A 26,816-nucleotide genomic window follows, 5' to 3' on the forward strand; every position below is an offset into this window, starting at 1 on the left:
TGTGTGTTTTATGTGGTTTAGGCAGTCGTTCCTCTGGGTCGGTCTGCCACTGTTCATTTGAGAAAACATGGCGGTTTACTCCAGAACCTGCTCAGTATGCACAATACGTGCCTTCAGTTCTCTTAAAGGAGCCCACTCTCAAATGAAATGAAAAGGAAAACTATTTCTGAACTTATGTGACTGCTGTGGACTGTTGCCTGACATGTGGCGTACAAGAGAGAGAAATGCTAAACAGTAGCCGCGTTTCCATTACCCTTCAAATTGCGAATTGAAAATACGCCCAATGGAAACACGTCAATTTCGCGAAAACTTCCATTTATCGCAAAAATTTTTTACGCTCTCATTTTTCAGGCAATTCGAAAAAGAAAGATTTCGCAAAACTGCACTGGAAACAGTTTTTGCGCATTTACAGGTCACCTGACGTAGATGACGCGGTGTGTTTGGACAGAATACGAGACAGAGTTCTTTATTAAATTCATAAAAGACAGAAGAATGACAGGAATACTGGATTATAAACCTCAAAGAAATGCCACAATCAAGACCTCGAAGCAGAAATGAGGGAGAAACACCCAGAAACACCTCATATGGGCCGCTCACAAGTATAATAAGGGGCTTTCCTTGCCATTAATGATTGGATAACACAATCGATTTAAGATCTTGTTAGGATGTAATAAAGGATGCAATGACATTGAATTCTGGTCAATACCAATAGATTATTAATTTTAAAAAAATGAAAAGAATAAATACAAATAATAATAAATATTAATCTCATTCAATTAATAATAATGGCCATTGCGGTGGCTGAGATACATAAACCTCCCAACGTCCGTTGCTTTGATTTTTGGAATGACTTATTGCGAGAGGAAAAAATTAAGTTTTAGTCGCATAACATTGGTTAATGGAAACACCGTCATTTCGCAATCGTTTTTTGTCGACATTTAGAAAAAAAAATCTGAAGAGTTTTGTGCAAATCTGTAATGGAAACGCGCCTACTTCCATCACAAAAACTAGGAAGGTCCAAATAGTCGTCTAACAACATGGCTTGTTGCATTTCAAAATCTGCCCCATTTCAACATTACCTTCCGAAAATCTTATAAATCTATTCGAAATTTATTTATTAACTCTTTTCTTGCCATTGACGGAATTTTACGGCTTTCCGTGTTTTAACTGTTATACGGTAGGGGGCGCTGTGTCGCATCTTCTGACAGAGTACTGAATCTACGGATCAAAACAAAGGCGAAAAAGAAACAGAAACAAGCTATTGCATATGTAAAATAACATGATTATAAACATTTAACAGCATATAAATCAAAACTGCCTAATGATAGCGAATGAAATGTCGACCCAGGACTGAGCAAGCTTGGGTGTTAATGGACTCGATCTACTCCATCTGTGTTTTGATCATTGTTCTGAATCTGATCCAGACATAGTCTTTGACAAAAACAAAAGCTTTTTGTTCAAAATGTTGCTTTTTTATGAAACTTACCCGCATTCAAGTGTTGATTAAAATCTTGAAGGCTAAAGCTAAAAGGGGAAGGGGAGGGGGAGGAGGGGGGGGGTCTGTTCTTCCTTTATATATGAAGACTTCAGATGCAAAAAGAGGCAAAAGCCTCTAAGTGCCATCTGAAATTTCCTTCTAGAATGATCATTTTTATCAAGCTTGCATGTTTAAGTTCAGTTATTTCACTTTAATGGCAATGAAAATTACCTATTAATTGTCATTAAGGTGAAATGACTGAACTTAAACATACGAGCTTGATAAAACTGATCATTCTAGAAGAAAATTTCAGATGACACTTAGAGGCTTTTGCATCTGAAGTCTTCATATCTCCTCTGATATTCCTACAAGAAACCGTTCTGGGGGCCATGACATTTTTGGGAAAATGATCAAAAATGCTGGCGCTGGTTGGAAACTTAAAAACCACTGGCAGGGAAAGAGTTAAAAGCATTCAACTATTAGTAGAGAGTTCTTCGCCAATGTCCTGCGTGTAGAATGAAGAACCAAACAACACTGTAGTAGAAAAACAACAATATTGTATTTCATTAAAAATGTACAAAAGTTATCTACATGATCCAGCCCTGTAAAAGGAATCTGTGCACAACAGGACAGTTTATTGAGTTCAAATGTCCAAGATAATCAGTTGTGCGGTTCTCTCCGAGAGACTTTAGTTCAGTTTCTTTAAAGCGCTGTTACGTTCCTGTGATTCCACTCCGGTCTTCAATAATTCAAAACAAAGCAAGAGGTATTTCTGATTCTGAACCACACTTTCAACTGTCCAGCTTTACATTTCATAATATCTTATCTGCATATTCATTCGGATCCTTTCTTCTGTCTAGTACAAACAAGGATAGGAAGCATAATATTACATTTAATTTACAGAATATACAAAACCGTCTCCATCGAAGAGGCCAGAGAAAGATACAGTCCCGTTCTGCTCGAGTAATGTGATTCCTGCATATGCTTGTGCACAGCGAGGCACTTGTTTCTTTGCGTTCATGTCGTCGTCAGTTCAGAGGTCGTATAAAAAAATACAGGACTGTCGCATATCAAATTCTCTGTCTGTTCATGTACTGTATGTGCTGTACATACACTGGTCTAAGGCAAAGTATGGCTTCTTGAGCGAAACAAAAAAGATGTCACCAAACTAATACTATACAGAATAATACGCTTTTTAAAAAGGATTTGAAAAAAATGTCAATGCAATATTATGTCACACAGGTCACACTGTCTCTTTTAATCTCGTGTTTCCTGCTTTTCCTATGACATCATATCGAGGAACTTGCTTTCCTCTGCGAGCGCAGTCAGCATGGAGCTCATGTCTCCGATGGCCATGTTGGCGATTCCCGCAGGCACCGGGGGCAACGTCACTGAGTTTCTGGGCGTGGTGAGACGGGAGGAATTCTGGGATAGGCTGCGGAGGAGGGTGGGGCTTAAAGTTCCTGATATGAGGCTGGAGTGATCGCCGTCATCCAGCATGGCGTCGAAGTCGATCTGCGGGTGCTCTGCTCCGCTTGAATCCACCGTGCTCGAGACCTGATTTGTTTCTGGGGAGCCCACGACTGTGCTTTCTGTCCCGATTTGCTCTGCATCTGTCATCCCGAGACTGCTGGACTCGAACATGTGAACCTGTCCAGTGTAGAAAATACCATTGGTATCTGTGCCGTCAGCCGATTTTTTAGGACTGGCCTCAGAGGTGTCATATGCAGGGCTAAAGTTGGATTGTGGGTAACCAAGTTGCTGCGCTGCAGTTGTCGTTGGCACTGAGAGCTGCCGGCTGTAGGGTTTGGGTTCTGTGGGCGGCCTTGGCTGTAGCAGCCCATGGTTTCCGTTCAGCGTGGGATTCTGGGCTGGAATGACATAGCCTTGCTGGTTGATGTTCATCTGGGAATAATTTCCATGATTATTTCCATTAAAAGTGGCATGGCTTTGACTAGCCACCGGCTGAGCTCGCACCCTGTTATTCTGGACGCTGCCAGACTGTGCCGTCAGCGCTTTACCAGACGGGCTCGGCAAACCTACACTGATATCATTTGAAGCAGAACCCTCATGGTAACCATGCAGAAAGATAGCCTGCTCTGTGCTAGCCTGTCGTAGTGGTTGCCTTTGGTTGACCCGCTGTGAATTAAACTCGTTATTGCGTTGCACGTGGGCAGCGTGAGCGAGGTTGTGACTCATTAGCCCAACTTGTTGGTTGGAGTTGACGTTCTGAAAGGAGCTGAGGTTTTGTTTTTGTTGGAGTGCGGTGAGGTTTCCCCGCCCTGATCCCTGCTTGGTTTGGCTGTGAGATGAATCCACTGTCCCTGAACTGACCTCGTTCCACTGCACCGGCATCTGGCTCTTAGTGGCATTGGGTGAACCTGGGAATGTCTGCTGAGAGCTTGGAGCTGCCGTTTGTTGTGTTACGGCGTCCGTGTTGCCTTCCACCAAGGCCAGGCGTCTCTGGTAATGACACTGTTGCAGGGACCCAAAGCCGTGGAGGCCTTGTCCAGGATAGTGGCGGTACGTTATCCCTGGATGTTGGCTGGAATCTCCATTCTGAGATGTAAGGTACTGAACAATGTCATCGTGTAACATCATTGCATCATTGTTCTGGTTGTCCATGTCACTCGCCATGGTTTCCATCGCCACGTTCTCAGAAATGCTAGGAGGTCGGGGTGGATATTGGTGGCGGTTTACGTTACTCTCAGACAGGCTGTTGATCTGTGAAAAGTGTCGGCCGGATGCAGGATGGTGCAACGACGGATGTTGGTTCACATTGTTCATGCTATTGTAACGTTGCTGGAGGGAATACTGCTCTGGACCTACTCTTCTAACCGGGTCGCTTGCTCTTCGAGTGATGTTTCCCGTCACCTCATGGGGCAAGACGCTACGGTTGGCGTAGCTGGTATCACTACACCTTCTGGGAACTGAAGGGGGATTGATGGGGAGTGTGGAATTTTCATGGGAATCCCCAAACAGGGCCATCCGAGTCTTCAGGCTCATAAAGTCCATATTAGGTAGAGGGGTTGGTGGCGCGCCGCCTGTGGCAGCAGCATATTTGGCTTTGAGTCTGTAGTGTTGGGCAGGAGTCAGACTGAGTAGACTGGGGATTCCTCCACAATGGCTGGCCTCACTGGACCTTCTAGACAAATCGGTGGAAATGGGGTCATAGGAGCCGGTAGAGCTGATGTTAAGGCGCCCACCAGTTTGTGAGGTTTGGCTGGACCGACGGCTTGAATAGCAGGGCGAGATCCCGGAAGAACGACGGCTAAGGTTGTAAGCCGAGCTCACGTTGCTGGCCAGACTGTCCCGACGCTCCACCAGTTGACTTAAAACCGTAGTCTCACCAGGACAAAGATCGCCCAGGCGCGGACTGGAGATGGAAAGCCCTGGATCACACAGACTGCCAGAACTTTCCAATAAAGAACCTGCAATAGAAAAGAGCTGAATTTAGACAGGGTTCGTGCAGATACTGTAAAATTAAATTCAAGGACTTTTCAAGCACTACGTTTTTGGCTTTCAAGGACTACAATGAGAGATCTCGCTTATCAAACAATATCTTTATCATCTTTCAAATTCTAAAAAAGGATTAATAAAAATAAACCAATAAAACAAAATGGTACAAATAAAGTGCAGCAGATGCAATGACTGCGGTAACTTTAACGTTTGAAAGGAGACTATGACAAAGATATCGCTTTTCTCTTTCAAACTGATTTTCCCTCATTAATATATGATTGACCTGAAGAATTAAAAGCTGCATCGTATACTTGGATATTTATACGATGAATATCATGCTCATAGCCATGTGAAATTGCTCTTTATCTATATCAGACGGGCTGCAGCGTTAATTTTGCATGAAAAGATTTTTTATCGATAAAATTAAACACTACTTTCACATATATTGTCTTTCAATAATTCAAGCTCTTTTCAAGTACCTTTTCATAAAAAGTTTTCAACTGTTTTCCAGGACTTAAATTTTACAAAGTCAAATTCAAGTACTTCAATCACTTCAAGCACCCTGTACGAACCCTGTTTAGAGGAAGAAAAAGTGGATTTTGGGAGTGCATCAGTGGTTTGTTTACTCACTGGTATTGATGGGTGGAAGCTTGGTGCTGGGGGCAGGAGGAGTTGGGTTTGCCCAGGAGCACGAGTCCCTCACCGACTTCAGCTTTTCTTGCTTCAGATACGTGAGTCTGTGGGCAGGGCTGGTGTTTTTGCGAAGATGGAGGCCCAACATTCCTGTGGAGACGGTTGAATCCACAAGGGGCGCGTCATCCAGGGCGCTCAGATCTCCCATGCTGCCCCCGCTGAGTCCCGTCGGCTCTACTCCACCGTCATGGTGGGCGGCACTGCCAAGTGGTGACGGCTCGCTGCTACATGATGACTGACCACCAGGGCTGGACTGATACATCTGAGAGAGACAGATGGGAAGTTTGAGTTTGATTACCCAAGAAGCTAAACGAAGAGAATGACCCCGAATGCAGACACAGCAACATGCAAAACACACGACCCTTACAATCACTTTCCCGAGTGTAAATTGCAAATAATGAGCATACTGATTCGAGGTTTGGGAAAACACCCTTCCTCAAGACATCCCACTTCTTTTTCCTCCCCCTCGTGATCTTCTCAGGAAGCTACATTAAGTGCCTGACAAATCGTTATTTCCTATGGCAACCTCTTTGTGCATTATGCATGTGGCCTGGCATGAATACACAAAGGGGGAAGCTCTCAACATAAATAAGGTAAGCTATGTCTTTGTGTTCACGTCATATGACTGCACATCCCTTGAATGAAGCAAATGTATTCTGTCCCCACGTGAAGCGTGCTTGATCACAGCTTGATCACTGGCACTATTTGTTCAGGACACAAAAACAGTCCCACTGATATAATATTAATCCACTAATGGCTTTTATCCTTGAGTGGCAGGCGGGAGCGTTAGATCTCGGGATTGTGGGGGGATTGGGCTGGATATGTAGGGTGAAAGCCCATGGGAAATTAGAGGCCCTCTGTGTGTCAACAGATCTCATAATGTAGGGGTCCACATTTTTTGACGCAGTGATGAATTCAACACCCAAATGTGTGTACTATCATACTGTATCCTGAATTTGATCTTATAGCTCTGTGTGTGAGCTTTTCATGGAATAACCTCAGAAAAAAAAAGAAAATAAGGAGAGAATCATGTATGAGACATTTACCATGCATTCTGTAAAAGGGCAGTTGACATGACATGGGATTCGACTGTGCTTAAACAAAATCCATTGTTTTACTTTATATTTTCATCATTTTGCTGGCTAGATTTTGTCCATGAAATTATTATAATTACATCTGTGGGTTGACCTGTCCTCTTCATAAGCTGTGAAACATCAAAATAAAAAAAATTTGATTATAAAATGCTGCCAATTTTCAAATTGAGGTCTATTAAAATTAAAATAAACTGGTCATGCATTTACATATTACAGTTTTATATATGGGTCAATGACGTGACGGGTCATTTTTTTTGTCCAAAGGCCTTAATAATAATAAAAAAACAAATATATAACATCCAAAGTATGTAAGGTAGTACAACTTGATCTCTTTTACTGAATCCAAAAGGTTTTAATTATATTTTACTACATATAAAGGTATTTTAAAGATTTTGAAGTGTCAAAAGGTCATTCGGTAAAACCGATATAGTAAATATTTAAATGGAATAATATTGTTTTTAATAACTAAAGGAACTACAATAATACAAATATAAAGCAGGTAAGGCTCTTTTTTTTACATTTCCCCTTTTCTCCTTTCCCTGTGCAGTGTTTAGAGTAGTCCAATAAATGATTACATTTATGAGATCAGTGATAATTGTATTTAATATTTCTTCTGTGGTACACACTATATCGTATCAAATCAGTTTTTAACTTTCAAATCAGTGGTTAAACCGAATGACTTTTTTGGTGTCAAAAAACAGTGTTAATTGCTTGTACAAACCACAAAATCTTATTGTTAACACCTAGGTACACTAAAAAATGTGTATTTTTTTACACTTTTAAAAACCTTATTCGTCAATGACCCGTATATTGTATAGGTGCCGTCAAATCGATGAATCACATCTAACATAAAAGTTAGTTTAAATAATGTGTGTGTGTGTTAGGACACTAACCGGAAGAAAATCATTTTCAAACTTGTAAGGATAAATTTGTCATGTTTATGTGCAACTACGTCCATATTCATTTCCTTCATACAAAAATATATTGATGTTTGGCAAAAAAGGTCAAAATCCGTGTCACTTGTCAACTGCCCGATGAAAACGACAGTAGAAAGCGACTGATATTAAGACAGGATCCACGCTCACCTCAGTAACGTCTGTCCTTACGGAAAGTGTATGGGAGAGAAACAGGAAAGAGAGAGCAGGAAGCACATGTAGAGAGAGCGGTTAAAGATGGACAGATACAGCAGCGTGCTTTGTTAGTGTGTTTGGATTAGCATAACCTCTGATGGACATTTTAATGTATATTTAATCAGCAATGAATAATATATTTGAGAGTACAGATTATAGCCATGCCACCACTCTTGTTATTCAAATGACATAAATTTTGTTGTGCATTCAATCAGGCCAGAAACATACTTTATGCACGTATGCAATCAAGCTTCATTCACACTAGATCTTACCATAGAGTTCTCTGTCTTGATAGACTTGACCTGCAGATAGTCCTCGACGCCTCTAGTCGTGCTGTTGGCTTCGAGTTTCTCTTCGACCGTCCGCCCCGACAGCTTGGTTCCCGCCTCGTTCTCTCCGTTTTCCTTAGGCGGATGGGGTCGCGACGGAAGGTCACCGCGTTGTTTCTTGGTGACGTGAGCTTCGGGCCCGTGGACGGTTTTGACGTGTTTCCGAAGCGAGCTGGGATCGGTGTAGCGCTTGGTGCAGCCCGGGATCTTACACACGTAGGGTTTCTGCGGAGATAAATATCTCTCAGTTTCACACGACCCTCTAACAGTCAAATGTACGACTTTGAATTAGAGTTTTATCTCTTCCTGTTAAGTCAGATTATCTTCAAATGGAGCAGTGGATGAATACACAATTAGAGGAATAAATTACGGAGCGTGTGCTTGACATACTGATTGTGCGAATGCTAAGCGTTCGTGATGCATGGCTGTTTACTAATAAAGTTGAGATGAAATGATCCTTCTCCCTCCTTTAGCTCGTGATGGATCAGCCGAGAATGGAAATGGCGCCAGGTTTCATTTTCTACGCGCGGTCTGCAGGTGGTCTGTTTCTCCGTTGGGGACGTGCTTGATTCTCACTAATGTATCGTGGGTTGCCGTACTCATTAGCTTCACAGCTCATTATTCACACACACACATTGTGCACACTTGCATGGTTAATGGGACAACGTTGGGCGTCCAGGAGCAATCACTACACATGATGAGGGAATGCGTGAACAAATCTAATTTTGGCCTAAATTTGTTAGTGTATGCTGAAAATGGCACATTTACATAGCATTAGGCGGTTAGCTGATCCTTAATGCCACAGTGAAGTAGATTATCTGACGCTCTCTCTGAAGAACAACTACTGGGGCGGCACACGTCTGAAACTCGCGCGCGGGTGACGCTAACTGATCTAATGCAGTCCGCCCACTCACATAGGAAGAGTTCACCCAGAAATTTAAATATGGTTATAAGATGCTCACCCTCACTTTGGTAGCTTTTTAATAGCTCTGTGTGAGGAACAAACTGAAATTTAAGTTAAATTTTTAGGTTAATCTTGTGGTCACCATTCACTTTCATTGTATGTAAATGAGCAGCTTGAATGTCACATAATTTGTCAAGATGAAGTCTGGGTCACTCTTATTTTTTTAAAATAAATTACCCAAGTGTAATTACCATAATGAAAAGAAGAAAAAAAAAATCACATTTTCATTAATGTAATACAAAAATATTAAAATATTATTTTATAGTTTGATTTATGGTTAATTAAATAAAATAAAATAATATTACAGTATTTTGATTGGCTGTAATGCAGTAAATTATGAAAACCTCAATGCACTTAATGCAAGAAAATATCAGTGCAAAAATATTAAAATATTATTTTACATATTTTTTTATTTATTTTCAATTATCAATTTATGGTTAATTACATAAAAAAATATTACAGTATTTTGATTGGCTGTGATGCAGTGATGAAAACAGCAATGCACTCAATGCAAGAAAATATCAGTGCAAAAATATTAAAATTTTATCTTTATATTTATATGATTTATTACTTTACTAAATTAATATTTATACATCATGGTAGCATTTGTTGTATTGCTGTTTAATTTTTTAATTAACAATTTTATATATATATATATATATATATATATATATATATAAATGGCCTCACTTTAGTTTAGGGTCCAATTCTCACTATTAACTATGACTTTTGCCTCAAACTCCTAATTTCAGATTATTAATAGTTAGTAAGGTAGTTGTTAAATTTAGGTATTATAGGATTAAGGGATGTAGAATATGATCATGCAGAATAAGGCTTTAATATGTGTTTTATGAGTAGTAATAAACAGCCAACATTCTAGTAATATGCCTGCTAATAACCAACTAGTTCATAGAGAGAATTGGACCATATATATAATTTAGATTTGAAATGTGACCTGGATACGATGACATTCACCCTCATATACGTGTCTGAATGACAATGATTATGACAGCGTGTATCTGAATGAAGGTGAGTGTCTTTACCTCGTTGGAGTGTGTGCGGTTCTGGTGTTTGGCTCGGTCCGAGGCGTTGGAGAAGGCCTTGTTACAGCCTTCATGCTCACACACGTAGGGTTTCTCTCCGGTGTGTGAGCGCAGGTGAGTTTTCAGATTTTCCAGACGCGAGTACGCCTTAGAGCAGCCCTCGAACTGAAACACACACACACACACACATTACTAGAGTTGTGCCAATTCAAATAATCTCCAGTGTTTGCTGACAGAAAGAAACATGATCAAATCAGTCATGTATCGTATATGCACAAATGCTGTTACTGATTTAATGCTAATCATCACATTTATATGAATGCATTTGGCAGATGCTTTGCTTGCATTGCATTCAAGGTATTTTTTATGAGTTCATGCACTGCACATCCTTGGAAAGTAACCCATGACCTTGATGTTGCTAGTGTCATGCTCTTCTGTTGGGAATTATGCTTGAAATAAAACCCTTTAACATGTTTATTTGCATATGTTCTAAACTCTCCTTTAAACTACACATTAATCATGTTTTACGAAAAGTCAATGTTGGAATGAGTATTTTGCATCGATCTCGAAATTGCTTCTCTTATAGTGTTCGTAAGAAACTAGTTGCTCAATTAATATTTCCGTTTTTTGATTACTGTGATGTGGTTTATCAGACGGCATTAAAATCTGATCTTGTCTCACTTAATTCGGCATATAATAGAATTTGCAGATTCGTTTTAGGATGTTCTTTTTCCACTCACCACTGTACAATGTATGATGCACTTCAGTGGCCATCTTTGAATGTGAGAAGGCAGACTCACTGGCTCCAATTTATATTTAAATGTATTTACTTTGATTATCCTAGTTATCTACAACAATACTTTGTACTCTTTTCTTCAAACCATCAAGTTATGCATTCTGTCCAGACTTACTTTCTCGTTCCTCGTGTTAAAAAACAATTGGTAAGAGAGCATTTATGTTTAAAGCTGTACTAGACTGGAATAATTTGCCTGTAGATATTAGATCCATTACTTCTTTTCGGTTGTTTAAACATATATTATTTTATTTTAAAGTAGATTGCACATGCTATCATTGAAACTGTCGTTGTTGTTATGTGTACTGTTGCTCTTTTTTTTTTTTTTTTTTTTTTGGGTGGTGTTTTGTGTTTTGCCTGTTTGTTGATGTATTGTTAATTGTAATCTTGTTATGTTCTTTAAGTTGTAATTGTGTTTCATTGTAAGGACCCCCTCGAAAACGAGATGATACATCTCAAGGGGTTAATCCTAATAAATTCTAATAATTCTAATATGTGTGCATACAGTTGTGCTTATTTTATATACTTTTGCTTTTTTTTTTTTTTAAGTATTTAAATGCAAGTTCTCTTAGATTAGTATCTGTATTTGGGGGACATTTGCAGTATTTATGCATGTTACTTTTTTTTTTTAAGTCTACAAAAGCAAGTTTTCTAAGCTGTAGTTTGGGAACGTTTTTATTTATTTATTTTTTATTATTTAAAAAATATATTTATAAAGTACAAAAATTCATGTTTTAGGTTTTTATCTGTAGTTTGGGGACATTTTTATTGGTAAAATATTTAAAATATTTTTTTAAGTATAAAAATCCAAATTCACTTAAATTTTGATCTGTATGTGGAAATTTATTTATTTTTAAATATTTTTTTCTCAGCTGTAGTTTTTGCGTGTTCCTTTTAAAGTATAAAAAATTTTTCTTTTAGGGCTTGGGTTAATCTGTACTATTCATAATAAATAGTTTTACATAAACAATAGAGGGTCTATGTTATGTCCTGTTATGGATGTCTATAGGTGTGTGTGTGTGTGTGTGCAGTAGTTTAATCACGTTTGACTCACAGTGCACTTGTGCGGTTTCTCCCCGGTGTGTCTGCGCATGTGAACCACCAGCATGTACTGCGCTTTAAAGGGCTTCTGTTCGCGAGAGCACTCCTCCCAGCGGCACACGAACTCCTTCTTCTCCCCGTGGATGTGTTCGTTATTGATGTGCTGCGAACACACAAACACAAGCATTCAGTTTCATTCTGCTACAGGAATCTCGGGTCTCACCTCCCTTTGTAATGTCAGCGTTGTGTTTAAGGTCTAATTGGCCGTTCCGTGCACAAAAAAAAAAAAAAAAAAAACACGGCACAATTGGCGTCATTTGGACGCAAGGCTGCATCTATCAAGAGCTTGAGAAAATAAAGCAATTTGAGCTTCTGAGGAGCCCATTTGCCTATCCGCCAATTGAAGAGCAAAGCTATCCATCACGAGCGTCTGCGTTCTCTGCGTCTGTCAGACGGGAATAAGAAAATGTGATGGTGTGTGATTGTGAGAGAGTGTGTTTTTAAAAGTGTCTCTGGTGATGGACAAGAACCCTCAGATCTGAGTGAACCACAGATTTTCAATTACCAACAAACTCTCTGTGTACTCAAATGGCTTTTAAGGGATTCTTGGAAATGTACACTTGGATTTGTTCTCTTCAAAACGCCTCAGTGTGATTCATTAGACCGAGTGTCTGTGTTTCTGTGTTTCTCGAACGTTTGCAGGATCATTTCTGTTCTCTAACACTCACGTTTATATTCATTCTTGACGCCTCGGTGTCAACTGGTCAAAACACTGAATCCAGTCTAAATGAATCACTCAAGAACGTAGCATGAAGGCATTTTACAACTCTTTTTTTGTAGTAAACTTCATCTTAACTGCTAACAGTTTGACTCCAAAATAGAGTCTGCAAATGCTTCTTGAATCTGCGCATCTGAATCTCTGAATAGAATCGGTTCAATCAGAGTCGATTAACACTAAAACAACTTTCTGTTCTGGTTTTATCGTCCGCCTGAATCAATCAGGAATCAGAAACAATCCACACACATATGATTCCTCCACAATGAGCTTCATTATGGCCACATCTGTAGACTTTCCATCGTGATGTCCTACAGCGGCAACACTGAACTGCTCCAGATCACTGATAACACACACACACACACACACACACAGGCGCCCTCTGTTCCTCTTTAAGCCCATAATGAGCTGTTATCAGAGTGTGTATCGCTTGTGTAAACAGACAATCAGGAGTGTCATTCAGTGAAGATCTCATTCAGTGACTGAGCGGAGAGTGAGAGTGAATCAGTCCCTCTCCTCAGCGAGTGTGTGTGTGTGTGTGTGTGTTTCAGTGTGATGGACGGGCTCTTTTCTCTATGCTTCACTGCTTGGCTGGAATGCCACAGAAAGTTGTGTCACCCCACACAGGACAGAGTGCATGCTGGGATAGATCAGCCCGTCTCAGGAAAGCACATCAAAGCATCACAAAGAAACCAGTCGGTCGTGAAAACACACCATCCAAATTCCTTTGACCTATTTCACTCTCTAAAGGAGTGTGTAAGTTATGTTTGTGTATATAATATATAATAGAATACAATACAATATAATACATTGTATATAATATAATATAATATATATATATATATTTGAGACACACAGATATAGACAGTCGATCTAATGTAACGACATTAATGTGTGTATACAAATAAATAAAATAATATTAATAATATGACTACCAGACAAAAACTTTTAAAAGTGCAGATATCTATCATTTAAATGATTTAATTTATTATAAAAGGACTGATTAATATGCTCATGTAAGTCTGTGTTTCATGTATTTTCTCTATATTGTTAACCTGTGGTATTCTAAACCTTCTCAGTTCCACATGAACAATTCGGATCATCTGGTGGGACAGATTTATGCTGTGCCCTCTGGGTCACAGGTCAAGAGGTCAGAGGTCAGTGATACCTTGTGCCATTCAGCTGCCCGGGCCAAAACTGAGTCAGTAAATTTAAGTGTGTCTCCTCGGATGGGACGCCTCTCGTAAGAGCTTTTTCAGAACGGCATTCTCAAATCTGGCTAGTCGTTGTAAATGCAGGTGAGGTGGTCTGCTCCTGGTCTAAGTGGCGGGTTTTGGAAAGAAAAGTGTGTGCAGAAAGTTTGGAGGTGTTGTGAACCCAGTAAATTCATGCTTGTCTTTATAAAAAGTGGATGAATTGTGATTCTGCCTGTTGATTCTGCATCTCTCCTTCACTGCTGGTATTCAGTGATTTCTTGACCCTGTTCCAAACAAGCACAGCTCTGAACCCTGTGTCCAACCCAGCCGTCTGTCAGACTATCCCATAACCACGCACGCACACACACACACACACACACACACACACTACCCGGTTTCGCTATCTTTGTGGGGACTCTCCATAGGCGTAAAGATTTTGATACTGTACAAACTGTATTTTCTATTCCCAAACCCAAACCCTACCCCTAAACCTACCCATCACACACACACACACACACACACACACACACACACACACTAACCCGACCCCTAAACCTACCCATCACACACAAACACACACACACACACACACACTAACCCGACCCCTAAACCTACCCATAACACACACACACTAACCCGACCCCTAAACCTACCCATCACACACACACACACACACACACACACACACACACACACACACACACACACACACACACACACGCTAACCCTACCCCTAAACCTACCCATCACATACACACTAACCCGACCCCTAAACCTACCCATCTCACACACACACACACACACACACACACACTAACCCTACCCCTAAACCTACCCATCACATACACACTAACCCTACCTCTAAACCTACCCATCATACACACAAACACAAACACACACACACTAACCCTACCCCTAAACCTACCCATCACATACACACTAACCCTACCCCTAAACCTACCCATCACATACACACTAACCCTACCTCTAAACCTACCCATCATACACACAAACACAAACACACACACACTAACCCGACCTATAAACCTACCCATCATACACACAAACACAAACACACACACACACTAACCCGACCTATAAACCTACCCATCATACACACACACACACACACACACACACACACACACACACACACACCCTACCCCTCAACCTGCCCATCACACACACACTAACCCTACCCCTAAACCAACTCATCACACACACACACACACACACACACACACACACACACACACACACACACACACACACACACACACACACACACTAACCCTACCCCTAAACCAACTCATCACACACACACACACTCACTAACCCGACCCCTAAACCTACCCATCACACACAACTTTCTGCATTTTACATTTTCAAAAATATATAATTTAGTATGTTTATTAACCCATTCCCCTCGTGGGGAACCGCTGGCTGGTCCCTCAGTGTAGGTGATCTCAGGCTTCACTATCCTTGTGGGGACAACTTGATGTAATATAAACCTGTATACTCTCTCACACACTCACACACACACACACACACACACACACACACACACACACACACTTACATGCACCAGCTGTTCCTGCGTGTCGTACTCTTTGCTGCAGCGCTCCCAGTGGCAGTTGGTCTCGTACACCAGCTCAGCCTCATGCTTGCACTCGTCCAAGTCTTCCTTCAGGTCCAGTGCGCCGCCCAGGTGGTCCTGAGGAACAGAACGTTACGGCATAAACACTCTTTAGTGGATCGGCTTGTTAACAAGAGAGAGAAAATGGGTCTCGTTCACTATTACAGTTTTTTACAATCGCTATGACAGTTTTTTCAATACATTTAACAAGTTTCCTAAACTCTTAACACAGTTAGCACTACATCCGCCTGTGTAAGCTATACTATTAACACATTTCTTGTTGCTTTAACACAAAATGCATACAATTAACACAAATTTAAAATGCTTGAACTTCTTTTACACACAAGCTCAAACAAGACCAAAACAATGGATTTCTACTGCCAAATTTACCAGTGCTTTAACACTGTATGTCAGAACAGATAACACCATGTTCTAAACCTAACCTTACAGGCTAAAGTCAAGGTAAACCGCTGTTTATATTGTGAACTGAAACACAAATATATCCCCTGTATTTTATTCTATTCTTACTGAGAAACAGCTGATTGAATTATGCAAATAATTAGAAGATCTTTTTATTTATTTATTTATTTTTATTCTTCTGGTGCTTTTTCTGTTCGTATATTTTGTATTTTCACATTATTCCATTGCTAGTGAGAAACAGCTGATTGAAGTTATGCAAATATGGGACAATGTGGCATTCCACCATTCCCGTCTAGTCACAGCCTGGTTTGACGCCCATCAGAGGATGATGTCCATTTTCCTTGCCCCTTACTTCCCTTTGAGGAGTATTCTCAGCCTGGAGATGAAAGGTTTTTGACCATAGTCCACAGGACCAAATGTCCCTCCTGTATGCAAAAGATGCTGCATACAAGACATCACAGCTGAACACTACCAGGGGTGGATAAGGCATGTTACTGTAAAAGATTCTTCCCAAGATGCCTTGCCAGGGAAGATATCAGGTGTGATGTGGATGAGAACGTGGACAAATGCAGAAGACCGGGCAGATTAGAAGATGGCCTTTTCTGTATGTATTTTTTGTATTTTCACATACAGTAATACTGTAAATGGCAGCTATATTGCATATTTTTGTTATCTTTGTTATCTGTCCTTTTGCAAATAAAGCCGTTACTGCAGTAATTCTGTCTCTGTCATCTTTTTTTCATAAACCATACATTCCATAAAGCTACTCTAAGAAAGGTCATTTATTTTGTTGTATTGAATTTCTGCTGCAAAAAAAAAAACAACAAAATGCATTTACATTACAAACAAAACAAAAATGTAGAGAGACTTCAAAAGAAACTGCAGTGCAAAACACAATCTATGATCAATACAATATCTATAGATATAATAGATAGTATAATATATCTATAGAATAATATGTCTGTTGTATAAGGGCAGACCTGACACATATAAAATAATGCAGTTTCTGTAATTCCATCTGATGTTAGTGATTTTTATGACATTGTGCTATGATTGACTAAATGTTCCTGGTGTAAGAGAACATGTGTTAATGTTTTGGTAGACATGGTGTATAGTGTTAGTGTATTATTGTATTTTGAAAATTAGTTTTGTAGTTTAGTTTATAATGTGTGATTTTGAGCATGAAATTAACCGTTTTGCCAATTGTGTGTTTTAGGTGTGTTGGTGTGTTAAGAGTTTAGGAAACTTGTTAAATGTATTGAAAAATCTGTCATAGCGATTGTAAAAAACTGTAATTGTGTGGAACATTCGTATTTCACAACACATGCATATGCACATTCATTTGTTCTTAATCTTGTTAATGAATGTGGAGTATTCTAAATGAGCGATCGCATGCCTGATGATAGTAATATCCATCCCACACCATCTCCATATAAGGGCTTTCCTGTACAGCTTTTAGTCACTCTCAGAAAACATATGCTCTCTTTTTTAAACAATTCATATCTATACATAAAATTTAATTTTAACACGTTTAAGTGTTAACTTCATGTTTTGAATCAATTTTAGAAGTAAAATGATTGATGAATCATGATTTGTTCGTGAAATCGTTTGTATGCAGATTTCACTATCCAGTGTTTGACGGTACATTAGATGAGAGCATGTTTTGGATGATTTTGACCTTGTCATTGACCCTGTCACATTTTTTTATCTAATTATGCAACATTTGAGAAAAATGTAAGACATTTTAAGCAATCTCTCACGCTGCTGCACATTTGCTTATCAACTTCTCCAACACTTTCTTGTGTTGTACTATTCAGAACAACAACAGCACGAATGTGAGTGTGATGTTGTTCACTAAATATGAAGTTAGTATATAATCAACAGACAAAACTTGGGCAGTTAGCTTGTTTTATAGTTTTTTTTACCTGCAAGAACCAATGAGGTTCGTTCTCGTTTAACGCATCACGTTTGAGCCTCTGCAAGAACCAATGAGGTTCATTCTCGTGTTACGCATCACGTTTGAGCTTCTGCAAGAACCAATGAGGTTCATTCTTGTGTTACGCATCACGTTTGAGCTTCAGCAAATACCAATGAGGTTCATTCTCGTGTTACGCATCACGTTTGAGCTTCTGCAAGAACCAATGAGGTTCGTTCTGGTGTTACGCATCACGTTTGAGCTTCAACAAGAACCAATGAGGTTCATTCTCGTGTTACGCATCACTTTGAGCTTCTGCAAGAACCAATGAGGTTCATTCTCGTGTTACGCATCACGTTTGAGCTTCTGCAAGAACCAATGAGGATCATTCTCGTGTTACGCATCACGTTTGAGCTTCAACAAGAACCAATGAGGTTCATTCTCGTGTTACGCATCACTTTGAGCTTCTGCAAGAACCAATGAGGTTCATTCTCGTGTTACGCATCACTTTGAGCTTCAACAAGAACCAATGAGGATCATTCTCGTGTTACGCATCACGTTTGAGCTTCAACAAGAACCAATGAGGTTCATTCTCGTGTTACGCATCACGTTTGAGCTTCAACAAGAACCAATGAGGTTCATTCTCGTGTTACGCATCACTTTGAGCTTCAACAAGAACCAATGAGGATCATTCTCGTGTTACGCATCACGTTTGAGCTTCAACAAGAACCAATGAGGTTCATTCTCGTGTTACGCATCACTTTGAGCTTCAACAAGAACCAATGAGGTTCATTCTCGTGTTACGCATCACGTTTGAGCTTCTGCAAGAACCAATGAGGATCATTCTCGTGTTACGCATCACGTTTGAGCTTCAACAAGAACCAATGAGGTTCATTCTCGTGTTACGCATCACTTTGAGCTTCTGCAAGAACCAATGAGGTTCATTCTCGTGTTACGCATCACGTTTGAGCTTCAACAAGAACCAATGAGGTTCATTCTCGTGTTACGCATCACTTTGAGCTTCAACAAGAACCAATGAGGATCATTCACGTGTTACGCAGCACGTTTGAGCTTCTGCAAGAACCAATGAGGATCATTCTCGTGTTACGCATCACGTTTGAGCTTTAGCAAGAACCAATGAGGTTCATTCTCATGTTACGCATCACGTTTGAGCTTCAGCAAGAACCAATGAGGTTCATTCTCGTGTTACGCATCACGTTTGAGCCTCTGCAAGAACCAATGAGGTTCATTCTGGTGTTACGCATCACGTTTGAGCCTCTGCAAGAACCAATGAGGTTCATTCTCGTGTTACGCATCACGTTTGAGCCTCTGCAAGAACCAATGAGGTTAGTTCTCGTGTTACGCATCACGTTTGAGCTTCAGCAAGAACCAATGAGGTTCATTCTCGTGTTACGTATCACGTTTGAGCTTCAGCAAGAACCAATGAGGTTCATTCTCGTGTTACGTATCACGTTTGAGCCTCTGCAAGAACCAATGAGGTTCGTTCTGGTGTTACGCATCACGTTTGAGCCTCTGCAAGAACCAATGAGGTTCATTCTCGTGTTACGCATCACGTTTGAGCCTCTGCAAGAACCAATGAGGTTAGTTCTCGTGTTACGCATCACGTTTGAGCTTCAGCAAGAACCAATGAGGTTCATTCTCGTGTTACGTATCACGTTTGAGCTTCAGCAAGAACCAATGAGGTTCATTCTCGTGTCACGTATCACGTTTGAGCCTCTGCAAGAACCAATGAGGTTCGTTCTGGTGTTACGCATCACGTTTGAGCCTCTGCAAGAACCAATGAGGTTCATTCTCGTGTTACGCATCACGTTTGAGCCTCTGCAAGAACCAATGAGGTTAGTTCTCGTGTTACGCATCACGTTTGAGCTTCAGCAAGAACCAATGAGGTTCATTCTCGTGTTACGTATCACGTTTGAGCTTCTGCAAGAACCAATGAGGTTCATTCTCGTGTTACGCATCACGTTTGAGCTTCAACAAGAACCAATGAGGTTCATTCTCGTGTCACGTATCACGTTTAAACTTCTGCAAGAACCAATGAGGTTCATTCTCGTGTTACGCATCACGTTTGAGCTTCAACAAGAACCAATGAGGTTCATTCTCGTGTTACGCATCACGTTTGAGCTTCAACAAGAACCAATGAGGTTCATTCTCGTGTTACGCATCACGTTTGAGCTTCTGCAAGAACCAGTGAGGTTCATTCTCGTGTTACGCATCACGTTTGAGCCTCTGCAAGAACCAATGAGGTTAGTTCTCGTGTTACGCATCACGTTTGAGCTTCAGCAAGAACCAGTGAGGTTCATTCTCGTGTTACGCATCACGTTTGAGCCTCTGCAAGAACCAATGAGGTTAGTTCTCGTGTTACGCATCACGTTTGAGCCTCTGCAAGAACCAATGAGGTTAGTTCTCGTGTTACGCATCACGTTTGAGCTTCAGCAAGAACCAATGAGGTTAGTTCTCGTGTTACGCATCACGTTTGAGCCTCTGCAAGAACCAATGAGGTTAGTTCTCGTGTTACGCATCACGTTTGAGCTTCTGCAAGAACCAGTGAGGTTCATTCTCGTGTTACGCATCACGTTTGAGCCTCTGCAAGAACCAATGAGGTTAGTTCTCGTGTTACGCATCACGTTTGAGCCTCTGCAAGAACCAATGAGGTTAGTTCTCGTGTTACGCATCACGTTTGAGCTTCAGCAAGAACCAATGAGGTTCATTCTCGTGTTACGCATCATGTTTGAGCTTCAGCAAGAACCAATGAGGTTCATTCTCGTGTTACGCATCATGTTTGAGCTTCAGCAAGAACCAATGAGGTTCATTCTTGTGTTACGCATCACGTTTGAGCTTCAGAAAGGTTTGTTCTCGTGCGTCAAGCAGGTTCGGTTGAGCTTCTGTTAATGTCCACTCATTAATGTTTAAATGTGAATAAAAGCCTAAACTCAATCTGTGCATCATATAAAGCGATCGAGTCTCTTCAGAATATTTAGACTAAACCGCTCAATTCAAATGGATTAGTTTTACAATCTCTTTATGAACTTTTCGAAGCTTTAAAGTGGTAGTTGCGTAGACTGTCAATGGAGAGACCGAAATCTCTCAGATTTCATTACAAAGATCTTCATTTGTTTTTCGAAGACGAACAAAAACCTTATGGGTTTGGAACGAAATGATGGTGAGTAATTAATAAAATAACATTCATTTTAGGGTGAACTAACCCTTTAATACCACGACTTAAACCCAACAAAATATCAACGTCAGCTGTCGTCACTATTCCACGTCAACTTGACATTGGCATTGCACCTATATTAAACCTAACCTCAATGTCTTAACATTGGCCCATTGGACAGACAAATGCTATTGTGCTCTATAACAGCACTCCTCAACGCTGATATATTATTTACTCGGCCAGAATGGTAGTATGAAGACGAAACATTAATTGTGCGCTTGTAGAGACACGTGTGTGGTGTTAAGAGCGATCGGACCGTGCTCTGCTGTGGGTAGCGGAGGCGCTCACACACACTCTCACACACACACACACACACACAGCATGCTGACTGCAGCATGTTTATCTCTGCCCTGTGAGCTATCTTCATCAATTCTGCTGGCCCCAAGACGACGGCAGCCGCCTTATTCCCCATGCATCAAGAGCCAACCTGCCTCACCGCCAGGAGCAGCCGCAGATTTGTCAAAAGATGAGCAGCGCGAAGGAGAAAGAGAGAGAGAAAAAACTCTCAGGTGACAATAACGGCCGGCCAATATTTCATTAAAATGAAGTGCTCTGGCACAGTTTACACGGCGCGGCGAGTGAGCGAGCCAACGCGTGTAAAGCTCTTATCAGCTGGAGTTTTTCTCGCGCGGTGCGTGTGAAGAAGCGGGTCAGGGGACCGCGGGGCTCCCGAGGGCCTCATGGCCTGTCATTGATCAGTACAAAGCATTTCAGAGAGAAAAATCCACAGTTTTTTCAGCATAACAGGACGAACGGGCCATTTCGTCTGTGGTTTCTTTGCGTTTTCCGTTCTGTTCCATAACCTTGTGAGCGGCATCATAGATGATCTCAAGCCAGATATGTGTATTTCACAGAGAAAGCAATCCCAGAATGCATTGCTTCGGCCTTAGAACGGAAATCTAATATGGAGTCATGAGATGCTGATTTTCAATATATTCAATATAATGAAAAATATTGATAGAACAAAAATAGTTAGCTATAATAAATGTCATTAATATTTATTTTTTATAACAATTTTTAAAACAAGTTTATACTAAAATACACTGTAAACAAACATCGGATGAAATCAATTTTAATATTAATATAAAAAATATTTTGTAATATTAATATATAATACGTGCATTTTATATTAATATTCACTTATATTATAAATATGTAATATATAATACAGTCAAATATATTTTATATTAATGTTAAAATGAAATTTATAGCATAAAAATAAATTATGTATAAAAGGTGCCATACAAATATAATGATAATATAGTAATAATATTTATATTAATACATTAATGTAATAATGATATAACAATATTATTATTATAATATCATTATTTATATAGCAGCTTTTATACATAAAAAATAATTATGAATGTAGTACAATATATTTATTATTTTTATTTATTTATATTAATATTAGCACACTAATATAATAAATTCTATTTTATATGAATACTGCAGTGATTATTCAAAATATATATTTTTTTATATTTACATTATATATTAATATAATAAAATCTATTTTCTATTTTCTTGTGTCAAATCTCCACAATATTAGTGTGTGGACCTTCACTTGAGGTGTGTGTCGTGTGGAGCTTCCCCCTATGTAGAGAGCTTCAGATCGCTTACTAATGAGGTTACATTTCATTTAAGATGTTGACTTCACTAGGTTGTGGTCCCTTACCGGAGAGCACGGCGACACAGGTCGCGGCCCGTCCAACTCGGTCTTGACCTTTGACCTCTTGTGGTTTAGGGGGTTTACCGTGCTGCTGACTGCAGAGTCTCCATTTGTGTTCTAAAGAAAGAGGGAAGGAGAGAAAGGAAAGAAGTCAGCATCGAGACAGTAGGCGACTGAGTGCATGTGATGTGAACGGAGTGTTTAGTAAGGCTCTCCTCGACCCAGAATGCTGTGCGGTCTGGATCCGCTGTGTGTTTCTGCTTGCCTGAACGTGACACAGAGAAACTGCTTCTGATCAACAGGACGGCTAATGTGTGTGTAGCTCTAAGAATGATAATCAGGCTCTTTTCATTTATTTTTAAATAAAAATGTACAATGAAATAATTATTGATGAATTAATTCCAAATTACAAGAATACTAATAGTTTATTATTATTATGGTTATAACAACACTACAATAAAATATAATCATTTCTTGAAAAATATTTGTGATTATTAATGCATCTATTTATGTTATTGTTGTTTGTATACCACCATAATACATATATTCTTTTTATGCATGTGCTATACAGATACTACAACTACTACTAATACTAAATATTATTATAAATATATTACAATGAAATATAATCATAGTTTATTGTGAAATTATTATTATTATTATTAATTCTATTGAACCATTTATTGATACATTATTCTATATATAAAAGGTGCTATACAAATAATAATAAATAATAATAATAGTTCTATAAATGTAATATTATAAATAATATATAACAATTGATTGCAAAATAATGTATTATTATTATTAATATTATTGTATGGCACAATTTATAGATAAATTATTTGTACATGTAAAAGGTGCTTGTACAAATAATAACAATATTAATAATGATAATTGCTATTAATAGTAGCACTAGTACTATAAATAATATTACAATAACATATTTTTTACGTATTATTATTATTATTATTTGTATTGCAAAAATAAATTATGTATGAAAGGTGCTATACAGTTTTAATAATAACAATAGCAATTATAATAATAATTTTTATTAATAGTAATAATAGTACTATAAATAATATTATAATATTAGTTTTTAATGTATTATTATTATTTGAATAGATAAATATATATATAAATGGTGCCCTACAAATACAATAATATAATAATAATAATTTGTATAGCACTTTTTACACTTTAATATTGATCAAAAGCATTCTAATAAACGCAATAAAAGGAGACTGGTAAAACTGAGTGTGGTTGTGTTGGTGTGTCAGTGGTCAGGTGTGTTACCTTCGTGTCGATGTCACTGGAGGTGTGTGTGGGCAGGGTGGAGAGGCTCAGTGGGATTCTGCTGGAGAACGCGGGTGACGACTGTATGAGCGGTGGAGTGTGTCCGAACGCACTGAGGCTTCGCTGCTGGGACAACAGCTGCTGATACGCCACCGGATTAATGGAGTGTGGGAACGGGAACGAAGGGCTGGAACAGAGGAGGAAGAGATGAGCATGTGCTGTATGTGCAAAAGACACAGTCGTCTCTGACTGTCTCGAGATGTCACGAGAAATATCTTAAGTAGACTTTTAATAGAACAATCGGAAAAAACAAGGAAATCCCACACACTATCAATACTTGCAAACGAGTATCAAAATTGTATTATCAATGTTTCGGTCTCATTGATCGGACCGAATGAGACCAAATTTCCTTGTTTTTTTTCTTCGATTTTTGACCTGACTCATTTGGTATTTTCGATGGTGATTGCTAATTAATACAACAATCCAAACAATAAACAGGCGAATCAACAAGGAGAAACATTCCACATACCCATAATGTTAACTAAAGCTTGAACAGAAACTGAGGGCTTCTATACATGGAAAACAAGTGGAGCTAACGAGACTGATTAACGACACACAGCTGAACCATATCAACTAATGAAGACGTGATCGTTGTCCTGCTCCACTTCACAGACACTGAGGCCACATTTACACATAGCCGGGTATTTAGAGAAACGAATATTTCCCCCCCTCCGTTTTCAATAATAACATCGTGCACACAACATCGTTTTCAAAAAAGTTGTCATTTCCATCAACCCGCATAAGTACGCCATCGAGCGCCATCATAACTATGCCAAACCTATGGGCGGCAGTGTAGGAAGAAGGATAAAGCCATGCAAGCCAATCAGAATCCTCAGAATCGACAACAACGAATAACACGAGCGACTTCCTAGGGCGCTCACATGATGTTAAGCATTTTCTGGCGCATAATGTGACGTTTGAAAACCCTGTTTCTCCCAGTTGACACGGCAACACATAACCGGCGTTATCAGAAATCTCCACTTTGGCCGGAGATTTTAGAAATAATCGTTTTCTGTGATAAAAACGTGGTTTTCGTGTAAATGAGAGGCCAAATATCTGCGTCTTCCCTTCGTGTAAACGGGGCCTTAGTGAAAGGAGAATTTTAGAATGAAGAGACACTCTATTCAACAGGAAGAACAGCTCGCTCCCGCGTCATTGTGCTATATCAAAGTCATTGCACATGCGCAGTCCTTTCAGTTTCGGTTTTCAATCCGATCAAATGTTTACATGTTCTCTCGAACAGATTAGAAAAGGAATTAACCGCCCCTTTCAATCCGATCGAAATTTCATTCGGATCGATTAAGGCAGGGTTTCTCAAACTCGGTCCAGGAGGGCCACTGTCCTGCACAGTTTAGCTCCAACACTGATCAAACACACCTGAGCAAGCTAATCAATGTCTTCAGGATCACTAGAAACTCACAGCTAGGTGTGTTTGATCAGGGTTGGAGCTAAACTGTGCAGGACAGTGGCCCTCCAGGACCGAGTTTGAGGAACCCTGGATTAAGGTGTTTACATGAAGGCTTTTTGAGCCGTCAATTCGATTAGTAACGGATTATTTGTTTGCATGTAAACGTAGCCACTGAGAGATTAAATCCAGTTCGTACCTGATTCCTCCGACAGACAGGTGTCCATAGGAGCTGCTGGCGGCCGAACTGGAGCGGGAGTTGTTGATGTAGGCCACCAGAGAGTTGGGTGATGTTCGGATCATGGTCTGCAGGTCGATGCTGGCGTCCGAGAGCGGAGAGATGGATAACGCTCGCTTTCGACTCAACCTGGGCGTCAGACGAGGGCTGGGAAACCGTGACACTGTGGAACATGCAAACACGTAACATGTTAAAGCATGCAGTCAAACCTGTACTCTTTAAACTCAAGTTTATTGTGCAATTCATCAATGCAAATTATTCCATATAACAAAATATGTTTTTAAAGATGTGACAATGTCAGAAATGCACAACATTTGGCACACATGTACACCAGGGCAGTCTGAGTGCACGCACCAAATTTAAGCCATTTCCACCAATAGTTGGCGCTATAACTTAAAAGAATCTTAAAACTGTAACTGTGATTTTACCCCAAAATGTACCTCAAAAACACCCATATGGCTTTATACTGAAAGTTGCCAGCTGTTCCACATCTGTTTGGAGCTTATGATTGCTGCTAATTGCAATATTTTTGATGCTCCAATGCTTATAAAGTTTCTGTACACTCGGGTACTTTGGGTTTATTGGGACTAAACGGCTTATAGCTGAGGAAAATGGTCTGTAGTTTTGATACATGCATCTGAGAGCGGAGAGATGGACTGTAAAATTCTGTAATTTTTAGTAAAATTAATGTTACTTTCTTAATAAATGTTTATTGCACAATTCATCAATGCACAATTGTTTGGTTATAATTCTAATATTTTTTTTTATCCATCAGGATTTTAAATCCAGTTAAAATCCATAATTCTGAATAGCATAGAAACTGTCCAGTCATTTCAGCAGATACTCCCAGCATGACACCAGCAGAACACCAGTTCAAGTGATCAATACTTCAGTTTGATTCTCTCTCTCTCGCTCAGGAGAATCTCAGTGTCATTTCCAGTT

At 39.6% G+C, this 26,816-nt stretch overlaps 1 protein-coding gene across 1 annotated transcript in view; it reads right to left on the reverse strand.

The window, feature by feature from the left end:
- Positions 1 to 2,017: 2,017 nt before the first annotated feature.
- Positions 2,018 to 26,816, reverse strand: part of gli2b (GLI family zinc finger 2b) — an 87,319-nt gene continuing 62,520 nt past the window's right edge. Inside the window, exons 6-14 of the mRNA XM_084395100.1 lie at positions 25,836 to 26,037; positions 24,172 to 24,358; positions 22,882 to 22,992; positions 15,574 to 15,708; positions 12,037 to 12,186; positions 10,190 to 10,354; positions 8,126 to 8,407; positions 5,567 to 5,891; positions 2,018 to 4,908 (exon numbers count right to left, since the gene is read on the reverse strand). Of these exons, the coding sequence (XP_084251226.1) occupies positions 2,759 to 4,908; positions 5,567 to 5,891; positions 8,126 to 8,407; positions 10,190 to 10,354; positions 12,037 to 12,186; positions 15,574 to 15,708; positions 22,882 to 22,992; positions 24,172 to 24,358; positions 25,836 to 26,037 (3,707 nt within the window). The 3' untranslated portion in view covers positions 2,018 to 2,758. The remainder of the gene's footprint in view (positions 4,909 to 5,566; positions 5,892 to 8,125; positions 8,408 to 10,189; positions 10,355 to 12,036; positions 12,187 to 15,573; positions 15,709 to 22,881; positions 22,993 to 24,171; positions 24,359 to 25,835; positions 26,038 to 26,816) is intronic.

The sequence above is a fragment of the Rutilus rutilus genome (genome assembly GCF_951802725.1).
Source record: "Rutilus rutilus genome assembly, chromosome: 22".
Taxonomy (NCBI): Eukaryota; Metazoa; Chordata; class Actinopteri; order Cypriniformes; family Leuciscidae; genus Rutilus; species Rutilus rutilus.